General features: G+C 34.0%; 2 protein-coding genes across 3 annotated transcripts; one reads left to right on the top strand and one right to left on the bottom strand.

Annotated features, from left to right (window-relative positions):
* Positions 1 to 1,190: 1,190 nt before the first annotated feature.
* On the top strand, positions 1,191 to 1,589 carry LOC141696195 (zinc finger A20 and AN1 domain-containing stress-associated protein 5-like). Its single transcript, XM_074500375.1, has one exon. The coding sequence runs from the start codon at positions 1,191 to 1,193 to the stop codon at positions 1,587 to 1,589; it is 399 nt and encodes a 132-aa protein (XP_074356476.1).
* Positions 1,590 to 1,685: 96 nt separating this feature from the next.
* Positions 1,686 to 25,964, bottom strand: LOC141698228 (zinc finger CCCH domain-containing protein 44-like). Of its 2 annotated transcripts, none has more exons than XM_074502892.1 (8): positions 23,935 to 25,964; positions 22,200 to 22,309; positions 21,193 to 21,252; positions 20,773 to 20,823; positions 6,057 to 6,163; positions 5,614 to 5,762; positions 3,572 to 3,625; positions 1,686 to 2,040 (listed from the first exon to the last, which is right to left on the bottom strand). In XM_074502892.1, exons 1-8 carry the CDS (start codon positions 24,479 to 24,481, stop codon positions 1,904 to 1,906), a joined length of 1,215 nt encoding a protein of 404 aa, XP_074358993.1. In that variant the 5' UTR covers positions 24,482 to 25,964; the 3' UTR covers positions 1,686 to 1,903. The 2 variants fall into 2 exon arrangements, with proteins under 2 accessions (XP_074358993.1, XP_074358994.1); XM_074502893.1 differs by having other exon boundaries at positions 3,572 to 3,616.
* Positions 25,965 to 27,962: the final 1,998 nt, after the last annotated feature.

Below are 27,962 nucleotides of genomic sequence, written 5' to 3'. Positions count from 1 at the left end.
CACGGATTTTGTGGGTTGGAAAATTGAGAATTATCGATATTTGTATTTTGGGCAAACGAAAAATAAGGATTCGGAAATTGGATGTTCGAAGATTGAGAATTCGGGTTTGTGTTTTGAGGATTTGAAGATGGATATTGATGGGGATTCATTTTTCTCTAGAAATAAATTTTTAGGAAAATAAAAAGAGAAGTGTGAAAATTTTATGTGTGAAAATTTTATATTTATAGGAGAAAATCTGAACGTTTAATATATAACGTTCACTGTTTTTTTTTCAGAACGGTAACATAACCGTTGGTTGAAGTACATGATTTGTAAAAAATTAATAAAATAACAAAAAGCTGCTGAAAATTGGCAGAGTAGGTGGAGTCTCTAGCTTGGGCATGCCCAAATTTTTCTTTCTAGCTTGGGCATGCCCAAGTTTTTCTTTCCTCTCCGACGTGTGTGTAGTTGCCCAGCTTGTCTCTCTCTCTTCCACCTAGCGAGTTGGGCAGCGCGCGGTGCACTTGCTCTTAGGTATCTAGCCTAAGTTTAGAAGGATTTTGAGTACAATTTTAAATGGGTAATTTTGTAATTTTAAGTCAATTCCCCTTATTTATAAAAATACCCCTACTATTTTATGAGAAAATCTTATAACCTCAAATACAACTCCGAGTACAACCTGACACGTCAATTCCTAATAGATATTCCTGATTTTGCTAACCATTTTAACTATTATGGTTGGAGATTTTTATTTTATATTACTTCCTGGGGATATTCTTTTTTATCGAAATAACCGAGGTGTTATTTAGTTATGCTAAAAATTTCGATAATTAATAATTTAAAAATCAATATCCGTGTTGAATAAATAACACTTCTCAGTGGTAAGATTGTAGTGTACATCTCTAATTTTTCAACACATTTATTCAATTGCAAATGTTTCTGGACCACTACAACATATCGTCATTGTCCACGTCAGTCAAAAACGAGTCCAAAACCCAGCACATTTTCGTCTCTCCCTGGAAAATCCAGTCAACTTGACTCTTACGCAGTTTCATACGCGCCACAAAACTTTCTGCTCGTATATAAATCTCCCCACAAATCACCAATTCACCATATAACAAATATCAAATCATTTCTCTTCATTTCTCATCCAAATTTACACTCAAACCATTCATCATCAACAACAGTTCCCTATCCTTTTCTTGCGAAAAATGTCGCACAACGAAGAAACGGAATTTAAAGCCGTACCTGAAACAAATTTAACTCCCTGTATTAACTGCTGCGTTACTGGAGCTAAATTATCCGAAAAAACTGGTAGTCCGGTATCGATCAACGCCTTGCAGGCGGTGTTTAAGTCTGATCTTTTTGAGGTTAAGAAGGAAAATGAAAAGGAAATGATCGCGGTGGTGAAACGAGAGGTGAATCGGTGCTCAGGTTGTAGGAGAAAGGTTGGATTGACAGGGTTTCAGTGCCGGTGTGGAAAGCTTTTGTGTTCTGAACACCGGTATTCTGATAGGCATGAGTGTAGTTATGATTATAAAGCAGCTGGTAGAGAAGCAATCACTAGAGAGAATCCTGTTGTTAAAGCTGCTAAGATTGTCAGAATATGACAACTTTATATGTTTAGATGTATGCTTACTTTATATTCATACATAAAATTATGAAATGTATTGCATTGCTAAAAAACACTGAAAGTCTATAAAAAAAATCATCAAATTCACTTTTGATCCTTGTATGAAACTTGTAGAATAGTCAAATTCTATAGTGACAGATCTTTTTTTTTAAAAAAAAAGATGAATTCGGAACATCTGAATTCAAGTCTACTCTGAATCAAATGAAATAGTTGTGATGGAAAAGTAAATGCTTAGCCTTGCCTAACTGCGAAACATGTGTGCAAACCGTGCTTCCAGACTTTCAAACCTTGCTACACATCGTCGTCGCTGCTGATTTCAATCACTTCGAAATCTTCCAAATTACGGTTTTCAGTCCTCTCTGCAGTATTTGTATTTACTGGAGGTAGATTCAAGTCAAACTTGTCAAACTTAGCGATACCAAGCACACCTGTGAAAACAAGACAAAAGTAAATTTTTGTATAATTCGATTTCAACTTAGCAGAAATAACCTGTACTAACAATCAGTATATACTTTCGCTTGTCTACAGCAGCTTCTGCTCTGCAGTCGGCCATGTTCAATATATCTAAAGCCTGACCGCTGACTGGTTAAGAGGAAGTATGAAACTATTTTATAGTTCATTTTGGCTATTAATAAGTTAGTTCTAGAATAATATGGATTTATGTGTATCTTGAAGCTTGAGACTGTTATAAATACCCCCCAAGTAAATTCTCCCCCTCAACTGTACTAAGTTACCAAAAACCCACCCTTATGCAAAATCCAGTAGAGAAACGTGTAATATAATGTTAATCTGTTACACGGGTTGCTAAACACATTGTTAGGAATTAATTTATCAGTTGATGATTTATAGTATAGAATAGAATAAAAGTGTGCTTTCTGTTTCGACCTTGATCATGTATAAAAAACATACTACTTAGAATTATTTTGTAGATTGAAGATTTTCAGAGACCACAGATGAAGTTCAGAGGCTAGGAAATCAGATACTAGAGAATATTAGAGTCAGCCATCTTTCAGAGACTATGCTAGACCCTGAATATATTAAAACTTGAGAAGTGAAGATCTACAGAATCTGGAAAGTGCTATTAAATAGCATCGAGACTGAGGAAAAACGGAAAGGTGTGCATAATGAAGAAAAGAATCAAGCAGAGGAGGAAACTATCAACTGGAAAACATGGATTGTCCTTTACTACATGGATTGATTTATTACTTTCTGTTATAGTTGATAGAAATTGTATAAAATACTTTCTCATTGTCATTTTATTATTGTTCGAGTTTGTAATACTAAGAAGAGCTTGATGTTCCTAAGTACGTACTCACGTAACTTAGGTGTGCAAAGAGTTTTTTAGTGTAATTACAGAATTTATTTAAAAAATTACAAATATGTCATTAAATACACTATGTACTCGGATAAGTCTCTTAAGTACATATTTAGGGGAATTTTTCTCTACTAAGAAATAGGTTTTTACAAAAGAGAAAGTGTTAAATTGAGCAACTGGCAAGGTACTTGTACACCTTTGATAGAGTTTGTATTATTCATCAAATATATAATACAAACAGTTTGAGAGCCATCTTTTTGCTTTTGTTTATTTACATTCCGTTCCTCAATTCAAGAAAAATCCAAAAAAAAAGACATATTTGCATCCATGTACTCAACCCCCCTTCCCCTCAAGTATAATCAGTTTAAAAAAAACCATATAACAAATAAACACATGCGTAGCACATTATATTTTCTAGCAAAAATCAACCAGAATACTAATTAGCACTTAGGATCCACCATACTTGCGTAGGTTTATGTTAGATCCAATGTGCAGATTTTTTATGACATACTTGTGATACTGCCCATATGTGGAAGGGAAATTTCAGTTAGTATATATATTCTGGTTCTCTGACAGCTTGTACAGATAAAAGTAAATCATTAAGAATTACTGAAAGAAAATAGAGAAGTAAAAGATATTCTAACCATTTACTTCCTTAACAAATGGAGGTTCACCTTCTTTATCAACACCTGCAGATGCTAAAATGTAGTTTATTCATTGGCAAATAAAGAACTACACTATATTACAAAACTATAGTAAGTGTTCGCTTTCTAAACAGGATAAGTGGCAGTAAGACAAAACAAAGTACTTCACTCTCTATATATATATCCTTGTATAATGGAAACTAACTTATAATAAAAACTAGACACTAAAAATATATATTTTTTCAAATCACGTTGAAATATAGTATGTAAATTAATTGTTGGCAGTAAAATCAGATATTTTAAAAAAAAGTTCACGGAAAAAATCAAATTATAAAAGGAGGGTGTATTTTAATCCCGTGTGGTGGGTATAGGTGGCCCATTTGATTAGATTAATGTAGGCACTTAGATTATTTTTTAGTTTCTAATTTAAAAAATTTTGTCATTTGACCACTGGCCTATACAGGTTTTACTCCACTACAAACCTCCATATAATGAAAATTAGAAACTAAAATAGAAAAATTTCAAATCGTGCCGAAATATAGCACATTTGATATGCAAATTGATCATTGTGAGATGAAGAAAAATACTGTGAAATCATATTTTTAAAAAAGGTCACCGATTGGGAAAAGTCAATTTAAAAACGGAGGAGATTAACTGAGATTCTGTGCGGGAGAGTGTATTTTAATTATGTATGGTGCATGTAGAGACCATTAGATTATATTGATCTAAGAGTTAAGATTAGTTTTCAGTTTTTATATTAAGAATTTTTTATTTGATCTCCCTGTATAGGCACTCGGGCTTGCTTCACCTCATCTAGGCTCAACATAGAATATTAACACATACTTAATGCCTAATTATTTCTATTTTTTTAACGTGTCACACTTCTTACAAACTTACTCTAATTAAGACACATAAGAGTACTCTGGCTTAATTACTTAATTTTTATTATTTGAGCTCAAAATAGAATATAAGTATACAACCATATATTTAGTGCTAATCTTTTTTTTTAAAGATATATTCAAAATTTATTGTTACGGTTCTCATTATTTTACAAACCTATTCTAATAATAAACACATAATGATCTAATTATTTCACAAACCTATTCTAATTAAAATATAATCTTTCGATGCTATCTCATTAAAAGTTTTGTAGGCGGTCGATACGGCACTCGAGATTTTTTGCTTAATTTTTATTATTTGTACCCAAAATAGAATATAAACACATATGTAGTGCCTACTAATTTTAAATTTTTCTTCGAAATATTATTATTTTAAAATTATTGTTACGGGCCTCTCTATTTTAAAAACTTATTTTAATTAAAACACATAGTAACCTAACTATTTTACGGAACTATTGAATTAAAATACACGGTCGGTATGTAACTCGGGCTTTATTACTTAATTTTTATTATTTGGGCCCAATATATATTTAAATATATTTAGGGCCTAATTATTTTAATATTTGAAAGGTATTAATATTTAAAACTTATTGCTACAAGTCTAACTATTTTACAGACATATTCAAATTAAAACAAATGTGGGCCTAACCATCTTACAAACCTATTTAATTAAAACACATTTAACTTTTTATATGGATATTATTATTTAAAACTTATTGCAATAAGTATCAATATATTACAAACCTATTCTAATTCGAACACATAACGAGCCTAACTATTCACAAACCTATTCCAATTATAATACTTGGATACGTACTCTAGCTTTATTACTTAATTCTTATTATTTAGGCCCAAAATAGATCTAATAATATATTTAAAATGTTTTTAAGGGTCTTATTATTTAAAACATATATAGGAATCAAGTTGGCTCAAGACAAACAAAGACGGTTAATGACCAGTGCCTAATATTGGATAGTGAGAAACAGAAATCAAAAGTTTTTTTTATGTAATTTACTAGATTGTTAAAACAAATAATATATTGTAATTTATACAAACCAACGAAAGTATTACTAATAAAAAGCTAAGATATGAAATACTTTTGAAGATGTGCAGCTTTATTTGATTTAGAGTGGAAATGCATACCTGCTGAAGTCCCCAGAAGAGAAAATTTTGGGAAACAGGAAAGATCGCTGTTCAGATCTTCTGTGATTACATTTGGAATAGTGAGCGGTATTTTTTCCAGTTCAGCTGGTTTCTGCAACGGTGCTTCTGTTTTCAGGTACTCGATTAGCGTATACCATTGTGACGTTAAGGATTCACAGATGTTCAAAGACTTGTTCACTATGTTCTTTTCACGTCTAGCCTAGGTAACACAACACACTATACAAACGAGATAACAGATAAAAGAAAGGACTAGAAGAAAGATAATTATATCCATGATGCATAATATATAATCCCTGACAAGTACTTCTTTGTCACAGGTATCAGGAGACTTTAATAAAGATTAAAGAGATCATAACAGATGACCTTAAGGCAACCACACAATATTCCAAGATAATATTCACTAAAATGTGCTAGTAGGATATTCTTTTCGCCATCTGTTGTCAGTAGCAATCCATCCATTCATATTATTACGATGACTGAGGCCTAGTACAATGAGGCTCTGCATCCAAGAGAGTTCTTTCGCAAGCCACTGTACCAATTTCAAACTTGATTTTAGAGATTCCAACGAAGAACCGCAGAAATACTTTTTTGTCAAACACCGGTTAGTTTTTTATATAAATATTATAAGAGAAAATTCATATGACATTCATTTGCAGCATAACTTAATAAGTTTAATATTTCAAAATTGAGTCACAACAGAGACCTTTTTACACAGGAAGGTTTCTGCTGTTCTCGGACAAGAAACAATACTCCCTCCTTCCCGGCCATTGCTATTTGTATACAAATGATTTGGGCACGAAGGAAAAGATACATATTAAAAAATATTACTTTTGGTAAAGGGATGAATGAGATATAAAGAAAAAGTGTCATTTAATGAAAAAATTATAATAGCTGTGTAAAATGGGGGAACCAATTAATATTAATGTTAGGTTCCCCAAATATTTTTCCCAAATGATATGTTATGACACCCGGTAAATTTTGATTTCGGGCTCATATTTATGCACACATAGTCCCATATGATTATTAAAGAATGTTACTATCTATACATTGACACATCATCGTTTTGGGAAAATAATTTAGGGTACCTAGCATTCTTTCATATTTAATATATAAAATGAGTGTAGTCGTATGAGAAAGTAGTAGATCTAGTTGATTTTTATATTATTAAACTTTTATTATTTTTGGTAACATTTGAAATTTATAAAATTGAATGAGACATCGTATAAAAATGAACGAGACAAGAGAACAGCTGATTTGTTACGCGATATTAAGGTGTACGTAGTTATTTAAGCTGATGATCCTTAAAAACCCAATTCTCAACTTTTACAGCTTCAAGCATAATAAATACCACAAAGAATTTAGTTCCGCGAGATTTGACATTACGGATTATATTGCAGTACACAATGGGACTCATCAACCAATATCAATATTACAAGAAACAAACCTGTCCCGGGTGCATCACAAGTGCCCCCCCTCCTCAAAAACACACCCGCAAAGGCAGACACCCCCACCCATTCACACCAACACAGGCACAATCCCATACCCACCCACACACCCATGCACATATGTAGTAATATGCATTTGTGTACATTTTTAGTAGTACACAAGGAAAAAAAGATTATCCAATTAATCTAATACACACAAGCTATGTTTGTTTAGAAGGATCATAGTCCAAGGATAAAATTCCTGCATTACATTCCTTGGTTTTAGATCTTTTATATATAACAATTCCATGTTTGTTTTGTACGGGATATTTAAAAGACTATTTATGAAAGGATAATTATATCTTTCTTGTTATGGATTAAAAACTGAGGTATATGATTGCTGTATTTATTACTAAGGAACGTGAGTTTCGAGACTCGATTTGACCGCTCTTGTGTTTCGTGACTCAATCTGCCTTAATATGCCTACGTACCTTGCTGATTGTCAAGGATCAAATCAAAAAACGTAGTTCTGATTTGTGGGGTGAGGCCCCTTATATAGATGTTGGGAGTCCTTGAATTGGACTTGGGTTAGGAGAATTGGTGGTCAAGTCTCTGAATTAGAATGGACTTTGGAGTCCTAGGAAGTAGGAAGCTGATTCCTTATCCCATGAGGTTCCTTGGAGGCCAATCTACAAAGATTTATAACCCCAATAGGACTTATCTTAATAGCTATTTTTCTCCCTTTTTAATTAATTACGAAATTAATTAATATTCAGGATTTTGGGCCTTCTTTGTTCCATCAGGCCTGATCTGGTCCATCAGGCCCGATCAATGTGTTAACCTTTTTGGTCTGAATATCGTACATCTTCTTATTGGGCCTTGCAGCCCAAATCATGTGTAATTAATACAACATTAACTACATAATCAGATTTCGAGATGAATCGTCCTAATGCAGCAACCCTTCCAGTGAGTTTTTGAACACCTTTGATAGTTTTTGGGGGCTCCATGTCCAGGATTGCTTTTATTTTATCGGGATTGGCCTCGATCCCTCTCTTGGAGACCATCAATCCCAAAAATTTTCCAGATCCTACTCCGAAAGCACACTTCGTAGGATTTAACATCATCTTGTGGTGCCTCAGGACCTCGAAAGCTTCCCTCAAATGGGTTATATGATCAGTCTTTACTAGACTCTTGACTAACATGTCATCAACATAGACTTCCATAGTCTTGCCAATAAGATCCTTAAAAATTTTATTTACCAACTTTGATAGGTGGCTCCTGCATTCTTGAGACCAAATGCCATAACAAGATAACAATAAACACCAAAGTCAGTGATGAATGATACCTTTGGAATGTCGTCCTTATGCATCTTGATCTGATTATATCCACTAAATCCATCCATGAAACTCAGCATCTTATGCCCAGCAGTGGCATCTATCAAAGTATCTATTCTTGGCAACGGGAAACAGTCTTTGGGCATGCATCATTTAGATCAGTGAAGTCTACACACATCCTCCATTTTTCATTGGCCTTCTTCATCATTACAGGGTTTGCTAACCATTCCGGAAATTGAATCTCCTCAATGAAACCAGCTTCTAAGAGCTTCTCTACTTCCTTTTTTATAGCTTCCTGCCTCTCTGGAGCAAAACTTCTTTTCTTTTGCTTTACCGTCTTCCGATTTGGGTTCACATTCAGCTTGTGAGTAATCAGCTCCGGGTCTATGCCTGGTATATCAGCTGCTGACCATGCAAATACGTCACTATTTTCTTGCAAAAATTTCACCAACTTCCCTCTAAGGGGCTCCTTGAGCGTGGCTCCAATAAAAGTCACCTTCTCAGGATCTTCGGGGGCTAAAGGAATTGAAACCAAGTCTTCTGCTGGTTTTCCTCTTTTCTCATCATTTTCTCGGATATCCAGATCTTCAATAGGCAGAACTTTCCCCCCAACTCCATCTGCCCTCAAAGAGGCTACATAACAACTTCTAGCCATTTTTTGATCTCCTCTCTCTTCTCCAATCCCATTCCGGGTGGGAAACTTCATAACTGAATGGTAGGAATAAGGGACTGCCTTGAAAACATGTATCCCCGTTCTCCCCATGATAGCATTATAAGTTGAACTAGCCTTTATCACCACAAAGTCCAACATATATATTGCTTGCCTTGGTTCCTGACCTATGGTGGTTCGCAACTTGATTATCCCTTTCACGGGGCACTCTACTCCCGCAAATCCATATATCGGCATATCGGTCGGGGTTAGTTGAGAATCATTATAACCCATCCTTAAAAATGTGTCATGGAGCAAGATATCCACCGAAGCACCATTATCCACTAGGACTCTCTTGACCGGGCTATTTCCTATTATCGGTGTTATGACCAGCAGATCGTCATGATGAAATTTCACACCTTCTAGGTCAGAATCATCAAAAGCCAATGTTACTTCTGTCCTGGCCCTCTTTGGGGCTTCTCCAACAATATGCATAACCTCTCTAGTATATGCTTTCCTGGAGTTCCTGGATAATCCAGCAGCAGTTGGTCCTCCAAAGATTGTGTTTATCACAGGCCCTCGAGGTCGCGGCCCTCTAAAAATTGCATTTATAACCGGTCCTCTAGGCTGAGGATTCTGCCCCTGATCGTCTTGGTCCCTCCTACGATCTTCAAAGTTCTTCCTACCAGTATTATTCCTATCCCCTCCATCTCCAGTGTACTTGTTCAATCACCCTTTTCTAATAAGGAACTCAATTTCATCTTTCAGTTGTCTACACTCATCGGTGTCGTGACCAACATCTTTGTGAAATCTGCAATACTTGCTCTTATCTAGCTTGGCAGGATCAGCCTTCAAGGGCTTAGGCCAACGGATATCTCGATCTTTCTCAATTTCCATCAACATCTGACTTCTAGGAGCATTCAACTTAGCGTATTCAGTGAACTTTTGCCCAGGTCCTCCCTTCTTGGGGGTTAATCAGGGTTTTGCTCGGTTCTAGGATACTTGTCCTTAGCGATATATTCCAGGTCAGTTTTCCGCTTCTTGCCTCCAGTGGGCTCATTATTCACTACGGTCTTCCTCATGCTCTCTTCCACCTTGATGTACTTCCCTGCCCTATCCTGGAGCTGCAACATGCTTTCAGGGGGGCGTTTGGCCAAGGACATCTTGAAAAACTCATCCCTAGTTCCTTGTTGCAGTGCTATCATTGCGACCTTGTCATCAAGGTCCGGGACTTTTAAAGCTTCCTCCGTAAAATGATTCAAGTAGTCTCTTAAGGATTCCTTCGCTCCCTGCACAATTCTCATGAGGGATGCTGAACTTTTCTCATGCGCTCTCCCACTGATGAACTGTTTAATAAAAACCTGACTTAATTCTCTGAACGACCCAATAGAGTTTGGGGCAAACGACTATACCACCTTTGAGTCATACCCGACAGGGTTTGAGGAAAGACCCGACACTTAATAGCATCATTCACGGGCTGCAACAGCAGTGCATTAGAGAATGTCCTAACATGATTAGCGGGATCTCCCGTACCATCATAAGCTTTGATGGTTGGCATCTTGAACTTCCTTGAGATATGGGCATTCATTATTTCTCCACCCTAGGATCATCGGGATCTCCAAGGGGAAGAAGATTGCTTGGATCAACCCTTGGGACAACAACCCTTCTCTGTATTGGACCATCCAGGTCTATGATAGAAGGAGGATTTCTCCCCCTAGGAGGTTGTGGGGGCCTAGTGGTCTGGTGTGCCTCCAAGTCGCGCCTCAGCCTTTGAATCTCAGCCTCGTGAGCCTTGATCCTTTCCTGCACTTCTTGGGGATTCGTCCCTTGGGTGCTTCTAGGACGTTGGCTACCATCAGCCATTGGCTCTTTGTAAGCACGTCTCCTTCTTGGGGCTACTTCATCATCCGAAGATTCGGAGTCTCTCTCAGTGTAAGGACCAGAAAATTCCTGATTATCAAGGATAGGAGCCAAACCTCGCATGTAGGGGGGGCGATCGCCCTCGTGCTTCACTCCGTCCAGCATGTCCACTTCCTCCAACCTCGGGGTAAAGAGGCATCCCATAAGGGGGTTAGTAGTCACAACAGTTGAATACTCGTACCCGATGGGTCGTGAATTCACAGGTGCAAGAACTTGGGGATTCGTACCTTGAATAGCCGAGGGAATCGTCCCTTGTGGCCGAGGTTGAGTTACCCCTATCCAGACTTCTCCTTGGGTGGCTGCATAAGTTGAATGAGGAGGTATCTCCACGGTTGACGAAATCACTTAGGTTGTCCCCGATGGTGTTTCTTCCTCAAGAGCTCTAATTGTTCTCCGTGTTCTCGCCATAGTTGTTGTTGTGCTTTCCCACAGACGGCGCCAAATGTTATGGATTAAAAACTGAGGTATATGATTGTTGTATTTATTACTAAGGAACGTGAGCTTAGAGGCTCGATTTGACTGCTCTTGTGTTTCATGACTCAATCTGCCTTAACAAGATGCCTATATACCTTGCTGATTGCCAAGGATCAAGTCAAAAAATGTAGTTCTGATTTATAGGGTGAAACCCCTTATATAGATTTTGGGAGTCCTTGAATTGGACTTGGGTTAGGAGACTTGGTGGTCAGGTCTCTGAATTAGAATGGACTTTGGAGTCCTAGGAAGTAGGAAGCTGATTCCTTATCCCATGAGGTTCCTTGGAGGCCAATCTACAAAGATTTATATCCCCAATAGGACTTATCTTAATAGTTGTTTTTCTCTCTTATTAATTAATTATGAAATTAATTAATATTCAGGGTTTTGGGCCTTCTTTGTTCAATCAGACCTGATCTGGTCCATCAGGCCTGATCAATGTGTTAACCTTTTTGGTCTGAATATCATACATCTTCTTATTGGGCCTTGCATCCCAAATCATGTGTAATTAATACAACATTAACTACGTAATCAGGATTTATTTATTCCCTATCACTTCTTGAACAAAACAAGTGTAAGTTAAGTTAAACATGTAAGGGTATTTTTGTTTAAATAACTTAAATCTCCCATAATACTTGTTCCAACAAATTATTATTTAATTCCCTCTAGTTCATTTTATTTATCCTCAATCCTACGATTATTTCTTTTGCCAATTTTATAAAAAAAATGTGGGATCAAGAAATTAAAAGTATCATAGTTCTAATCCATATTGAAGCCAATGAAACAAACGTGTCCAACCTTAAAAATTCAGTTCCTTAATATACATAACAGAAACACAGATGTCTATGATACAGTTGCTTGTGCAAGGTTGTCAGGAATCGATGAGTTCCCGACCTAGTTTATTGCTATTTTTGATATTTTATGTTAACACGAGTAATAGAATAGGTAGATAGGAAAGAAATGTAGCAGATAAAGAAAGATTAGGCAGAGATCAAAAAGATCAGAGAGAGATCAGAGAGAAGAGAGATAGAAACTTAGGGAATAAGATAGAGTTTTAGAGAGAGAAGTTAGTTACAGGAGAGAGAAAGAGAAGAGAGAGAGATTGGTGTCAAGTGCCTTTTCTCATATATTCAACATACAGAAAATAGAGTAGTGACCTGGTTTATATAGACCAACATATTACAACCTGCTAACAGACTACTAATGTCCAAATTACCCTTACCACTTGACTCTTACTACTGGACTTATAGACTTATACTAAGCACACCACAACAACAGTACTACACACATACTACTATGTTGCTACTAATAACACATATTCACTACTCCTGACATCCCTTCCCCCTTGAATGCATCCATGTCCTCATATCAGATAAGAAGCCCACTTCTTCACTACTGAGACTATAGCCATCAATTTTTTTCATAAGTGGACATGGCTTGACCTTTTGGTCCTAAAGTTTTGCTGAAGTAAGCCACAGGATGTCCATCTTGAGTTAACACAACCCCAATTCCAGTATTGGAGGCATCAGTTGTAATAACCCCAATTTTTGAGAAATTTTGAAACCCTTATGAATAGTGTTTTTGCTGAACGAGAAAACTTTTCATGCCACGCTATGTAGGGGTTCTGTTATTGATCTTATGGGATATTATTAGTACTCTATGTGGTATATAAGTGTATGTAAAGATCGTCAGAATCCAATTCCGAACACTTTGATTTTTCCCGGAAATCCACAAGATACAGAGAGAATTGAGTATAAGGTAACAGGATAAAAAGGATTTAAATTAAAGGATTATAAGAGAGGATCATAAAAGGAATACAATATATTGAGAAAGGTTAAGGGAACCTAAGTAATAAGATCCCGGATATGATCCCTCAAACGATAAACGAGAACGAAAGATAAGCGAACCGTAAAACAAATAAGTGACCAAGAGACAAGCTTGTACAAGAAGCCAGGGATTGTGACATCATCAAACCACAAGGTGTGGACAAGTGGGAGCATAATGACATGTGCAAGGTGACACAAGAAGGAAGTGTGGTTGAATTATAACCACACAAAATCAAGGTTAATTAAGTCATTAACCAAAAACAACACAAAAATCAAGCCAACCAAGCCAAGCAAAATCATTTTCATCAAAATCAAAAAGAAACCAAGGCATGGTTCATCATGCTCTCGGCTTTTACTATTGCAAATGGAGGAGAAATTCAAAATCAAAGATCAAAGCTTCCTAAATTGGTGAGTTAATTCCCTAATCATCTTCATGCTTAGTTAGGACTATATCATGAGTTTAAGCCATTAATTCCTTCTCAATCTTCTTCATTTAATCAAAGAAGAAGACTATGAATAGTGTTTTCAAGTTTTTAACTTGAAGTTTTTCTTGTTTATCTTGAAGATCCAAGCATTCTTAAGACTTCTCAAAGCTTCTTAAGGCTTCCTAGCTCCACCCACCACTTCAAGGAAGGTATACCATTTCCAAACCCTAGGTTCATATATATTATAAGGTGATTTTGATGAGTAGGATGTTATTGTAGTTGTTGTTATGATTTAGAGTTTGGGATTTGGAATGGTAGTGTAATGGAATGGTAATTTTGTGGTTTTGATTTAAAGGAGCTTAAGTATGATTAAAGTTAGGTTTAAGCACATGTATGAATGATTTAATTGAATTGGTTGGGGTTGTTATGATGTGATAAGGATGGATGTTTGTTGTGTGTTGGATTTGAGGATGGTTTGGGTTGATTGTGGATGGTTTAAAAATTGGAAATCGCGTAAACATAGCCGTCGTAACGTCCGATTTTCCTTGGACTGTTTTTGTGCATAGCATTAGGACCCGAGAACCCCCTGCTAGATTATGACCACTGCCATGTTTAGATAGCTCAGGTTACGAGCTTCGTTTTGATATGTAGTTCGTTCGATTCCGATGCACGGTTTAGGAGAAACGACCGTTTCAAGTAACGGCGTTTCGCGAACGAAACTTTTTCCCTCGCCTTACTTTGAAACATAGGTTAAAGACCAAAAAGGGTTAATTAATGTATGAAACATTTATGGTGAGTGTGTTAGGCAGTTGGTAAGACACTCGCGAAGGAATCGCTTTAAAACTCGTAAAGGTTAAATTATTAAAAATGGTGGAGCCGAGGGTACCCGAGTGACTTAAGCAAATCAGTGAGCGCAAAACAAGCGTTAGAGTCTAAGTTAGTTAAAGTATAGATTTACAAGTGATTTTGGTTTAATTCCAACTTACTTGTTGTTTATAGGTTACCAGACTCGTCCCGAGCCATTCGTAACCCCCAGTCGCTCAGGCAAGTTTTCTACCCGTTATACTGTTGCTGTGATGTAAATATATGTATATGCATTATCTTGTGATATTGCATGATTGTTATTAGCAAATTTTGCGATATATTGGAGCATGCTAATATGGTATATATGCATGTCTGTTTCGTAATCTGGTTATCTATCTGTTGATTTCAATGCTTATAGTTGCATAATAGCTATGCTAGAAATAAGCAAGTAGTTGCGTATACCCTTAGTATAGGGGATAAAAGGTGAACATATTTCTAAACCGGGAGTCGATGTTCCCGAGTATATTATATATATATATTTATTTATATATATATATATATATATGGATATAGTTTTTAAAACTATTAATCGAATAAGGTTTATTCGATAACTTTAACTTTATTTTATTATTAAATATTATTTTGAATATTCATTCAAGGACTTATGACTCCTTTTACTTTATTAATGAATATTATTTTGAATATTATTCGAAGGCGTATGACTCCTTTTATTTATTTATCTGAATATTATTTGAATATTCATTCGAGGGCTTATGACTCAGTTTATATTAATTAATGAATATTATTTGAATATTCATTTGAGGATCTATGACTCCGATTATTTGCTGAAATATATTCTTTATTTTATTAAAGAATAAGGTGTTAATAATCAAACTTATTTTCGATTATTCAAATAAAGATAATACTTTCATATAAGTATATCTTTGGTTATTTAATACTCGTTTCAAGTATAAGTTTTAAAACTTCTACTTCAATTATTTTTATAAAAGACTATTCTTTATGGGAATATTATTTAAATAATAATATTCGGTCATTTTCTAAATATTCTGGGGACTGATTTACTTCATTAAATCAGCCTTACTCCAAACACTCTTTAAAGTGTTTTCGAGTCTTCAAAATGATTTTTAAAAGTCAGAGCGGATCCCAAAACTCATTTTTATATTTAAGATCTTCCTTTTTAAAGGGGATTTAAATACCCGCTCAAAACCTGGGGAATCCGGCTCTGTGGTGTATTTTATATTCGCAACGAGGTTGCAGATTTGGTAAATGAATTGATTACTTGCCCAACGTTCGGGAAGTAAGCCCATCTCATTGAGTCGGCATAAGCGACAGGCCGGGGTACGGTCTATTATTGTGTAAGTGGTTGGGTGGCAGTCCATCAACGCGTGAGGGGCCGGGGTACGGTCTAGCGCGAGGTCCTAATGCGGCCAGGGTGATGACCGGTGAGGAATTCATCCATCTACAGTAGAAAAGGTTACTTATTGGTATCTTTGCCTGATCAGCGAGATATCGGGTTTATGCCAAAATTCTTTTCCTTTCCAAAATTCATTGGATGTTTCAAACTCTGTTCATACTTTACATAACAGAGGTTCCAGGAAATGTTTAAGAGATATATATATGTGGATATATATATATCGGGACTAAATAAAGTATCTCGTAACTTTATTTCATTCAATAATATTTCAAAGATTGAATCTATTCAAATCTTGTCTTGTAGTCTCATCTATGTGATGAACTTTTGAAACTGATTATAACTTACACGGTGGTAGTTCAAGTAGTATTTGGAAAAGATATAAGTATATTGGAGTACCTTATAACTTCATCTTTTAAACTTATATCTAGTTAATAATTGTCTTATGAATGACAAAGATTTTCAGAAAAACGTTGAGACAAGGTTAGATATATTAGATCACCTTGCAACGATATTTTTATACAGTTATACACTGGAATTTTGTGTATATTATGCATGGAAGAAGAATTCCAATATTTTGAAAAGTATATATGTATATATACTGAATATTTTGCGACTTCATCGCATTAAGATATCAAACTTGGTTCATTTCTTTTGACCAAGACTTTCATGAGTACTATGAGAAGGCTCATATACTATTAATCATTATACATATTATTTTGGTGGGCTTGCTGCTCACCCTTGCTTTATTTCTTCATCACACAACAACAGTTAGGAAAGATGGCCAGACTCCAGCAGACCCAGCGCAAGCGCGTGGGAAGCGTCCCGCGTCTTCCCGTTGATGTTGTAGCTGCTATAGCTGCAGAGGTAGATCTATTGTAGATCAAACCATCTACTTTTGAGAATCAATTATGTATAATTATAACTTGTGGCAGATAATGGCAATTAACTGTAAATTATCAAGTAATCATTTTGGGTTGTAATAATTTTAAATTGTGGATTCAAAGACTTGTACTTATTTAAATTTCATCTCTGAGACTATAACGGGTTGTGGTGTGTGTTAGTGTGGGGTCACAGCATAAGGTTACTTATTATTAATTAAGTGAAGTGATATTGTGGAAAGAAAGACCGTGACGACCCGGATCCCCGACCCCGGATCCGGGGGTGTTACATCAGTCTCTACAATAAACTCATTTGTAATGTCTGGCAGCCGTGGAATAGGAGTACTAGTCATTGCTTCTTTCAGCTCCTTAAAAGCCTTGTCAGCTTCTTCATTTCACATAAAACTATCTCTTTCAAGCAAGTTAGTTAAAGGTTTGGATATAGTTCCATACCCTTTCACAAATTTCCTGTAATAGCCACTCAAACCAAGAAATCCCCTCAAAGCTTTTATGTTTTCAGGTACTGGCCAAGCCATCATATCTTCCAGTTTGCTACTGTCAACTGCTACTCCTTGTTGACTGATGATATGTCCCAAATAAGCTACTTGCTCCTTCATGATCTCACATTTGGATTTTCTTAGCATAGAGTTGATGTGTCCTCATGACCTTAAAGTCCTCCTCTAGGTGTTGTAAATGTGCTTCTGCTGACTTTGAATAACCAAGATATCATCAAAAAATACCAAGGTAAACTTTCTCAAGAAGGTGTAAAAACTTGATTCATCAAGTTCTGAAAGGTTGCTGGGGCATTTGTGAGGCCAAAATGCATCATAGTAAACTCATAATGACCAAGTTAAGTCCTAAAAGTTGTCTTTCTTATATCCATTGACTTCATTCTCACCTGGTGATATCCTATTCTTAAGTCCAATTTTGTAAAGTACTTCATCCTATGCAACTCATCTAACAACTCATCAATTAACGGTATAGGAAACTTATTCTAAATAGTTAAAGAATTCAGTTTCCTGTAATCAATGCAAAACCTCCATGTGCCATCTTTTTTCTTCACCAACAGAATTGAAGAAGCAAATGGTCAACTAATATGTCTAATGATACCGAATTTTAACATCTCTGCAACTAACTTCTCAATTTTATTATTCTGCTCAAATGAATTTCTGTAAGGCCTTATAGAAAATGGTTGAGCTCCTTCCTTTAACTCTATACTATGATCAATATCTCTGTGTGGAGGCAGTCCTTCTGGAGTCTTAAAGACATCTCCATAATCTTGCAACAGTTGTTGTAGATATCTTGATTCTTGGTTGTGCAATTCAGTTCCATCTTCTGAACTAATTTTCTCTGAATTTTGATCAACTTCATTAACCAAATAGATAAACCCATGGCCCTGCCTCTGGCAGCTCCTAACAAAAGCTTTTTCCTGCTGAATTCTAGGTTGGCTAGCCTGAGTATTACCCTGCAGGACTACTAATTTTTTATTCTGTTGAAACTGAAGAGTCAGTTTCTTGTAGTCAAAAGTAACTAAGCCTAGAGCTCCCAACCAATCAACACCCAAAACCAAATCATATCCCCCCATTGGTAATGTCCTAACTAAATCTTGGAACTCACACTCCCCAATTTTCCACTTGAAATCTTTACATTTATAGTTGCTTTCCAGATGATTGCTATTGGCAACTTGTATCTTCATTGGCTGTGTCCTCATCAGCTCACATTTCAATCTACTTGCAGTTTGCTCATCTAAGAAACTATGAGTATTTCCTCCATCAATTAGTATTACAAATTGATGCTTACTTCTCCTTCCTGTCAATGTGATTTTCTTGTTGTTATGCACTCCTTCTATAGCATGAACTGATACTTCCATTAATTCCAGGGGTAAAGTATCCTCATTCTCTACAAGGTTAGTGACTATTTTTTGCTGGAACCCCTATTTATTTCCGTCACCCTCATCTTGCCTTATCACAAAGTTGCAAGGTTGAGCACATTGATGGTTTACCCTTCCTTGTCCTGACAGTAAAGACATAAGCCTTCCTTAAGCCTCTTCTCTAACCTTCCAGGTGTCAGCTTAACTATTTTAGTAGAGATATTTACTCTCTCGGAAGTGCTTTGCAGATTAGCAAATTTTTCCATAACAGACTGATCAACTACACTAACTGAACTTTCATGTCTTTCTTTTGCTTTCTTGGGCACTGTTCCTTTTTATTGCAACACTTTTTATTTAGCTAGCTTATAAGCTTGCATGACAGTTACTGGATTGAGTAACTTCAAAGTTTCCATGATTTCTTCCTTCAATCCTCCAATGAAACACTCCACAAAATATGCTTCTCTCATCAAAGGCATCCTTTGTTTCATCTGTTCCTGATATTTCTCAAACTGAGCCAGATAAAGGTCAACAGCGTTAGTCTGCTGGAGTTGTTTGAAATTCTCATAGAGAAGTTCTTGTTTCCATTCCTCAAATTTAGCAAAGAATTGCTGACAAAATTCAGTCCATTCCATGTTTGATTTGCTAGTAATCACAACCTGGAACTTTCTAGCCATTCCCTCCATGTGCGTACCAGCAATAACAACCCTCTTCACCTTATCTTCAATGTTAAAGACTGTGAAGTATTGTTCATAGTCTTGTATCCATTCTTTAGCTCACATTCCTTCTGTATACTTTGGAAAACTAAGTTTGAGGTGATGCAGAGGTTTCTCCTGTGCCTTCTGTGCATTCTCTTTCTTTGTTTTAGTAGCTAACTTAGCCAACTTAAGTGCTCTCTTCTTCTGAATTCTCTTGGGTAATATCTTCATGTACTGAGAAGCTACTTTAATGGAGTCTTCTATCTCTTAAAATCTCTTATCAGATTTTTCCTTATAGCTCAGAAACTGTTGTTGAACTTTATTATAAAGTTCATCAAACCCAGCCTCTTCCTCAGTCTTCATACTCATCTGAGTTTTACTATTTACCTGCTACTTAATTTTCCAGATTCACTACATAGGCACAAAATTAAACACCTTATCTACTTCTAGTTAAAAGTGAAATCTAGGCACCACAACTACTAATTCATATAGTAACTAACTAATTCGTTCATGATTTTCTTATAATGGAGCAGTAAATAACTACTACTATATTAAACAAACTTAATAAACTCAACTTCACTTCAAAACCTCCAAATCTGTCATAGCTAACAACATAGAGTAACTGAACTACTTTAGCCATAACCTTTAATCAAATGATGCGATTACCGATCTTCTTCAGCCGCACAACTCGCTTGTACTAGCACAATATTAATGAAACAATGGTTGATCAAGTGCTCTGATACCAATTTATTAGGAATTGATGAGTTCCTAACCTAGTTTGTTGCTATTTTTGGTATTTTTTGTTAACACAACTAATAGACCAGGTAGATAGGAAAGAAATGTAATAGATATAGAGAGATTAGGCAGAGATCATAGAGATAAGAGAGAAGAGAGATAAAAACTTAGGGAAGAAGATAGAGTTTTAGAGAGAGAAGTTAGTTACGGGAGAGAGAAAGAGAAGAGAGAGAGATTAGTGGCAAGTGCCTTTTCTCATATATTCAACATATAGAAAATAAAGTAGTGACCTGGTTTATATAGACCAGCACATTACAACATGCTAACAGACTATTAATGTCCAAATCACCTTACCACTTGACTCTTACTACTAGACTTGTAGACTTATGTTAAGCACACCACAACAACAGTACTACACAGATACTACTATGCTGCTGCTACTGACACATATTCACTACTCCTGAAAAAGGTATATCTCAAGAACTATGAACAAAATACTCCATTCAACTTCTTATCTGCTACCATTTAAAAGCAAAATAAAATGTTTTCCCATATTCCAGAATTTGAACGGCTAAGCTCTATTATTTTACATAAAAAGAAGAAAAATTAAATGACATTGTATATTTAAGACTTAAATTTGAAGTCCTTTTATGAAAGCAGAAGAATTCATACCTGCTCGGTTATAACTTTATGCAGCATTTGGGCCTTGTTTTGAACCTCCATCTGTTAATAAAGTTGAAAAGAAGTTGGTATTTAACTAGTGTCTAGGTCGTAAAATATGAGCAACGTTAAATTAATTGGTTGGTTTTTATGATATTGACAATTGACATTAACCCATATATATATGCATCTATTTTTAGCCTGGACAGCATGAAAAGGATCAATTGAAGCATGAATATCGGGGCACAAATTATTTACAAGATACTAGAAGTCTTTATGTAAATATGTAACTTAAATTATTCCCTACATATTTTGATCCTGCTATAACATATTCCTCCTCATCAAACTGTTGAGTAAGAAAACATGGGCTACACATGTAATTCATAATCTTTAAAAAGCACTCACATAAAAGAAGAAAAAGAACAAACTTACAACAGTAGGCCTATAAGCAGCACCGACTAATATTTTTTGACGCAAATCCCTACATTCTTCCTGCAATAAAAAAATACAAGGTTCCAATGAAAAGTAAATATTAGAATCACAAAATTGAACATCAATTAAAATTCATTTGTAAATATTAGAATCACAATATTGAACAACAATTAAGTTTAATATTTGAATCTTACTTAGAATCTCATCAAAATGTTAAAATCAAATGTAAAATGTAATCCAGTATAGAATCTTATATATTTCTTTGTACTGATAAAATTAAATGCAATTTACATTTATCCTATTTTTTGTTAGATTTTACTATTATTCATAAAAAACTTTTTTGAAGTAAAGGTTAGAATCTGAATGCAAATTATGCGGGATTCTATAATATTTTTTATTGTTCTTTATATAGGAGTGTTCTTCATGGATCAATGGAGAAATGGCCTACACATACATACATATATATAGACACAACACCTATTTTAGCCAAGCTATTCGAATATGTTCTCTAATTAATATATCCATCACATTTTGTTTAGGCCTAGTTCTCTCAAATAGTTCTAACATATGAATATAAACATATTCGTAGCCAATCACCATTGTGTGGTCAATACACAAATTTCAAATGAATAGAAAATTTATCGAACTTGGGTGATCATATAAGGATGTTGTATCATGCACTTGACTTTTTATAAATTAGGTTATAATTTTTGTATCGCACACTAGCAATGACATATTTCAATAAAAAAGGTTGCATTAATGAGGAAATGAGCATTTAATTATCCTACTCCTTTCACTCTACTAATTGCAATACCCGTTAATTAAACATGAAGCCTTTTCAATAAAGTCCCAATTTTGTTGGCAATTTTTTTAAAATAATTATATTTGGTTATTTATGTTGTGTATAACTTATTTGATCGAAAATAAAATCAAATTAATGACGACTAATAATATTATGTTAAAAAATATCTGAAACTTTGATGTAAAACATGAAGAAAATACCAAACCTTTTTGAAAAATTCATCTGATAGCATTGAGATGTGAACTTCTTTGATGAATGGTAATACTAATACTTGAAGAATGAATTCTTCCCCGAGATCATCACATTTCTTGACACCTAGAAATCCAATATAAGATAAAATATACAAGATATATATACATGATTTAAAGAATTTAAAAGAAAAAATTAAATTCAATTGATTAAAAGAATACAACAAGAAGGAAGAAATACTTTAACTGAATCTAGTTATCTAGTTTCTTAGTCATACTGGCTGGAGGATGAAAAAAATAGCAAGCTACAGTTTAACGAGGACTTTATTAAGATAAAAGAAAAAGCACAAGGGTTTTCTGATAGAGAGAGAAAGGCATTGAAGAAGCGGGCGAAGACTTGGATGGGACCAAGACATTTGAGATATGTGGTGACGAAAAGAGCCTTCTCCTTTGTTACTTTTGTTATTCATTTTAAGGGGCTGGATACGAAAATGTCTAGAAGAGAATGAAGCTTACTCAAAAAAGATGAGTCAACTATCTAGACATGAAGCTTAACCTATTTTATTGAACTTGATCATTAGAAAAAGGCATGATAGAATTTTAAATAAAAATTTAGGATTGTACACCCTCAGCACATTTAGCCTGAAAGGGTAGATAATGACCAAGTTCTTGCCCCAGGTTCTACAACAAATTCACGCGCACTCGGTAAGAATTAACTTATTTTATTGTGTGATTTTACATTAATCCAAATAGTATCCAACATCAAAAGCTTTTAAAATATATGTTGTTCTAAATCTTGAGTTATCAAGTTTTGTAATTTAAGACATGAATATTAAATCGACTAATCATATGGTACTAACATTAATATCCTTTTATTGATCCCGCTTATTTTTAGATGGTTGAGTTTCTTAATCCAAATCAAAATAACTCAAAAATTGTTTGTGCTTTTTTTCCATCAACCTATATGTTGCTTGACCTTTATGTTTCTTAAATATTCAACATGTCAATAGGGGCTTGATATGAAATTCTTCCCCGAATTGGAGAGTTGTACGTGATGTAACTGAATTATATATATATATGTAAATTCTAGGATTTCAAAATGGGAAATACTATATATAGTGGCAAAGAAGGCTCAAACACAATAGAAGTCGATATAATTGGCAACGAAGGCCTGTAATGGTTGATGAAGTAGGAGATATGAATTAAAGATAAAAAATTGTAATCAAAGACTATAAATAAGACTACCTTGAAATATCAGCTGAAAGGAGGAAATATTTTTTTCTCTAATCCCAAAAATTCTTGTTTTAACTTACACAGTATGGTTGCGAATGTATGATGACATTGTATTGACCCGGAAAAACTAAAAAGCACTTGCATGATTATATAATGGCTCAATAAAATACCAAACAAAAACCTAATCCTTTTGAAAACATATATTAGCAGAATCACCCTAGATTTTCCAATTTTTTCTTACCCATTATCCTAGTTAATTATATTTGTAACATATACCAAATACTGGGGGAAGAAACATCTAAATCCAAACATTAAACATTAGGACTTAAAGTGAACGATAACATTATTTGTGTTGCTATTCCTCAGTAGTTGTCCCTTACGAACCATGTAAATATTGTAGCCTATTAAACATCTAATTCTAATGCAAGTGAGAAGATACTGGAATGTATAATTAAACAATACATATAGAATCACTACTTGGAAAATACAGAAATACATTTAACGAGTAACAAAAAATACCTGCAACTTGCACAAGCTGGTGGGTGTTTTTCTGGGAGTGATCATTTGGGTCAGACTGAATCCTCACGTAGCTTCCTAAAATATTGCATTCAAATGTTTCCAGATCCTTCAGAAGATATTGAACTGAACTTCTTTTCAAATAAATAAGCATAATATTTTCTGGAATTATAGAAGTTAAACAACTTCTTGGAGTCTCAGTCGCATTTTTTGGGTTGGGGGTAACTTTTTCTCCCACAATAAAAGCTTTTTGCTTCTGAAAGATCGTTGTCTCATTCTCCTCATTTCTGCTGGCGGTAACTTTTTCCCCAAAATTTAAAGCTTTTTGCTTTTGAGACATTGCCGTTTCATTCTCTGCCTTTTCGTTGGGGGAGACTTCTTGCCCTTGAATTAAAGTTTTTTGCTTCCGAGACATTGTTCTTTCATTCTCCTCCTTTCCTTTGGGGGTAACTTCTTCCCCCGAAATTAATGATTTTCGCTTCCGATAAATTGTCGCCTCATTTTCGTCCTTTCCTTCAAAACTCTGTGTTACTTTATCAAGTAAATTCATCTTCCTAATCCGACAAATGGGTCTGGATATATACCTCGCAAGCCAAATACTTCAATTTGATCTAGAGATTTAGCGTTGATAGGATTCTGCAACTATGCCACACTTCTAGGTTTTATAATGCGGCGGGGATAAATGAGGAATCCCTATCTAGTCCTACCGAAATGGGCCATTCCTCACCCTTAACATGTGAGATAGAAAACTAAATTTTGGCCCACGATTATATGGACCGTACATGATTACATAATAAACCCACCTCTTAATATCTTTATATACAACAAGCCCATACTAATCAGCGAGCCATATGTGATTTTGAACATCTCATGCACTGCACAACAAATTATATGAGCTATGTGATTTTGGTATTAAATAAGGAAACTCCAATGAATGGTAAGTCGTCAAATAAGGAACTGTACGAACTTATAAATTTATTGGGGTTGATTTGAACATCTTATGATGGAAAAATAAAATCACATAACTTGGCTTGAGATTTGGATTTCATCCAAACAATATGAGAGGCTATACTATACCAAACTAACCAGTAAAGATGTTACTAAACCTTAATAGGTTCCTTAAACGACATGAGGCCTAAACTAAATTATAAGCCATGCAACTTATTAATCGTGTTGCTTCCGAATCAAATATTTCCAATTCTTCACCCTTTGCAGCAACCATAAATATTATGTTGTACAATGTCTATTTTGCTTTTCAAAATCCCCATTCGACAAATCAGATGAAGCTAAGAGAACGTATTCAATAAATATTATAGTCCACATGCTAATTTAGTTAAAATGGATTCATGGATTCAGAAGTTGCCTTCCGATTCACATTACCAGATTCACCTTTATGAAAAAACATTTGTCACGGTTCTTCACAAATATATTAATATATACACTAACCTTATTTTGATGAGATCCCCAAACAGAGTCCATTTCTTACCAAAATAATAAATGGAGACATCAAAATGTCCACCTCTTTAACTCATCTTGAAACTTATAACAAAGGCCTCTACCATAAGTGACAAAAATAATTGTAGCATAATCAAGATACAACACAATCATAATTAAATACGATAAATATATGACAAATAAAGCAGATCATAGACCTACTATCATATTGAACTGAGAGATAAATAAATAGACGCATCCCATTAATCGATCGGGAGCGTTCATAGTAGTTGAAGGCGTCAAAGTCCAATATATTACGCCTACATCCAATATCTTGGCCCTCAGGAAGCCTAATAAGTGAATTTTAAACCAAGCATTCTTCCTATCAATAGATCGGATTTCCTAGTCCGTACAGTTAGGAAAAGGAATTTCACCTTCCTCCTCTCGATGACAAAGGAGTATGAAACTTCTATTGATTGCATCTTTCTCCAAACTTCCGAGAATCAATTAATAAAACAGGTTTCCAAAGCTTAACTAATAGACAAAATTTTGATTTCATAATTTCCAAAGGCTTAGTTTAAATATGTCATCGAAGATCAAACAAATAACACAACTTGTTAATGTATCAACGCCTCTAAAATCATGGACATATACATAAACAAGCTCATCACACAAACAACAAAGAACACAAGATACACATACACAAACACATAATTAAAAATTCATTAAATTATATACATGCAAAAGGAAACAATCATGAAAATAAGATCAATAAATTCCAGAATCAGCAAAATAATGATAATTATGATATTAGATTACTAATAATCATGAAAAATAATCAGATTTTAATTTGTTTCTATTATAACGCTTCAGAATTTGAGGTTTAAGAGTGTAATGATATAAATGAATGAATTTATATACACACATAGTTACAAAAATATGAATAAACAGTAATAAATTTATACTTGAGTAGGGTAAGAGTTCACCGGAATAGTCAGAGTGTTCGCCGATCAACAGCGTTGGGCATGGTAAAAAAAAATCAAATGGGTCAAAGTGTTACTAGCTTAAATATGTTAATATTTAAATAATTTTAAAATTTTATTTATTTAATCATATGATAATTTTAACTTTAATATAGTTATATAAATATATAATAATAATAATTTTTTAATAAAAAATAATAAAATAATTATGAATAATCTGTATTTGTAGTTTAACAAGATTCATAGTTTATTTATGAATAAGAACACTGTTTCTATTAGTTTAGCATTTTAGTAGTTTAGTAGACATATATAACACTATTAATTTTTATTTTTAATAATCAAAACAATGGAATAACTATTGAACTAAATTATACAAAATTCGGTTATTATAATTCAGTACCCATTTCGCTAATTATAAAATATTTAAAAATGAAAAATCGAGAGAACTTGAATTTATACAAGTTATGGGCAAGCACGGTTAAGCTAACTTAAACGACGTGCGATTCACGGTTTCCCTTGCTATCAAAATAATTTTAAAATTTTATTTATCCAATTATATAATAATATTAACTTTAAAATTATATAAATATATAATAATTATAGAATTATTATTAAAAATAATAATAAAAAAATTATGAAAAATCTGCATTTGTAGTTTAACAGCATAAGATGTGGTTGTAGTTTAGGAGGATAATGAGACTTTTTCTTATATATTAGCATTTTAGTAGTTTAGTAGAAATCTATAACATAATTAATTTTAATTTTTAATAACCAAAATAAAGGGATAACCGTTTAACCAAATATATCACATTCCGGTTATTATAAACCCGCCCGATACACGGATTGTTTTTACTATTGTATATTTTCTTAAAATTTAATTTGAAGGGAAAATTTTAATTTTTTAAATTTATTTATTAGAAATTTTTAATGATATGATTTGATAATAATTTTAAATATATATGTATATAAGTTAGTGATATTTTAATTTTAAAATAAATGTAACAACCATAAAATATATGAGTAAATATCTCTAATAAAAAAATTCTCGTATTATTACGCTCGTATTTCTCTCGTGTATAACTTCATAAGATTACTATATTAACTTTCATTTTTGCTGGAGTGAAAGTTAAATAATTATATAAGAATATATATTTATCCATTTTAGAATATTATTCTAGGTACTATTTTCATTTCCATTAAATTCAATAAACCTAAATAATGTCTTTATACATATTTAACTAATTTGTATTTATTATTAGTTTAATTCATAAAAATTGAGATATTTATATTTTTATTTAAATTAATTAGTATTAAAAAAATTAGATTTTTTTCCAAATTTAATTTATAATAGGTTTTTAAAATGTATATTTGTTAAGATGTTTCTAGATTGAGATACTGTGATTAGATATTTGTCAAAGAATAATCTATAATTAAATATTTTCTAAGAAGACATTTTAGTAGATTTTTCTAGACTTAAGATATTTTATAGGATCATTTTAGAGATGAGATATTTTAACTTGAAATATATATAAAATTAATTGAGGTAAAAATCTTATGAGTAACTTTCATCATGTTGGGCAAGACATGCCTAGATAATAACAAGGTTAAGCCATA

This window comes from Apium graveolens, chromosome 11 (genome assembly GCF_009905375.1).
Source record: "Apium graveolens cultivar Ventura chromosome 11, ASM990537v1, whole genome shotgun sequence".
In the NCBI taxonomy this organism is placed as follows: domain Eukaryota; kingdom Viridiplantae; phylum Streptophyta; class Magnoliopsida; order Apiales; family Apiaceae; genus Apium; species Apium graveolens.
The sequence above is the reverse complement of the archived record's forward strand: the minus strand, read 5'-3'. Positions and strand labels throughout refer to the sequence as shown.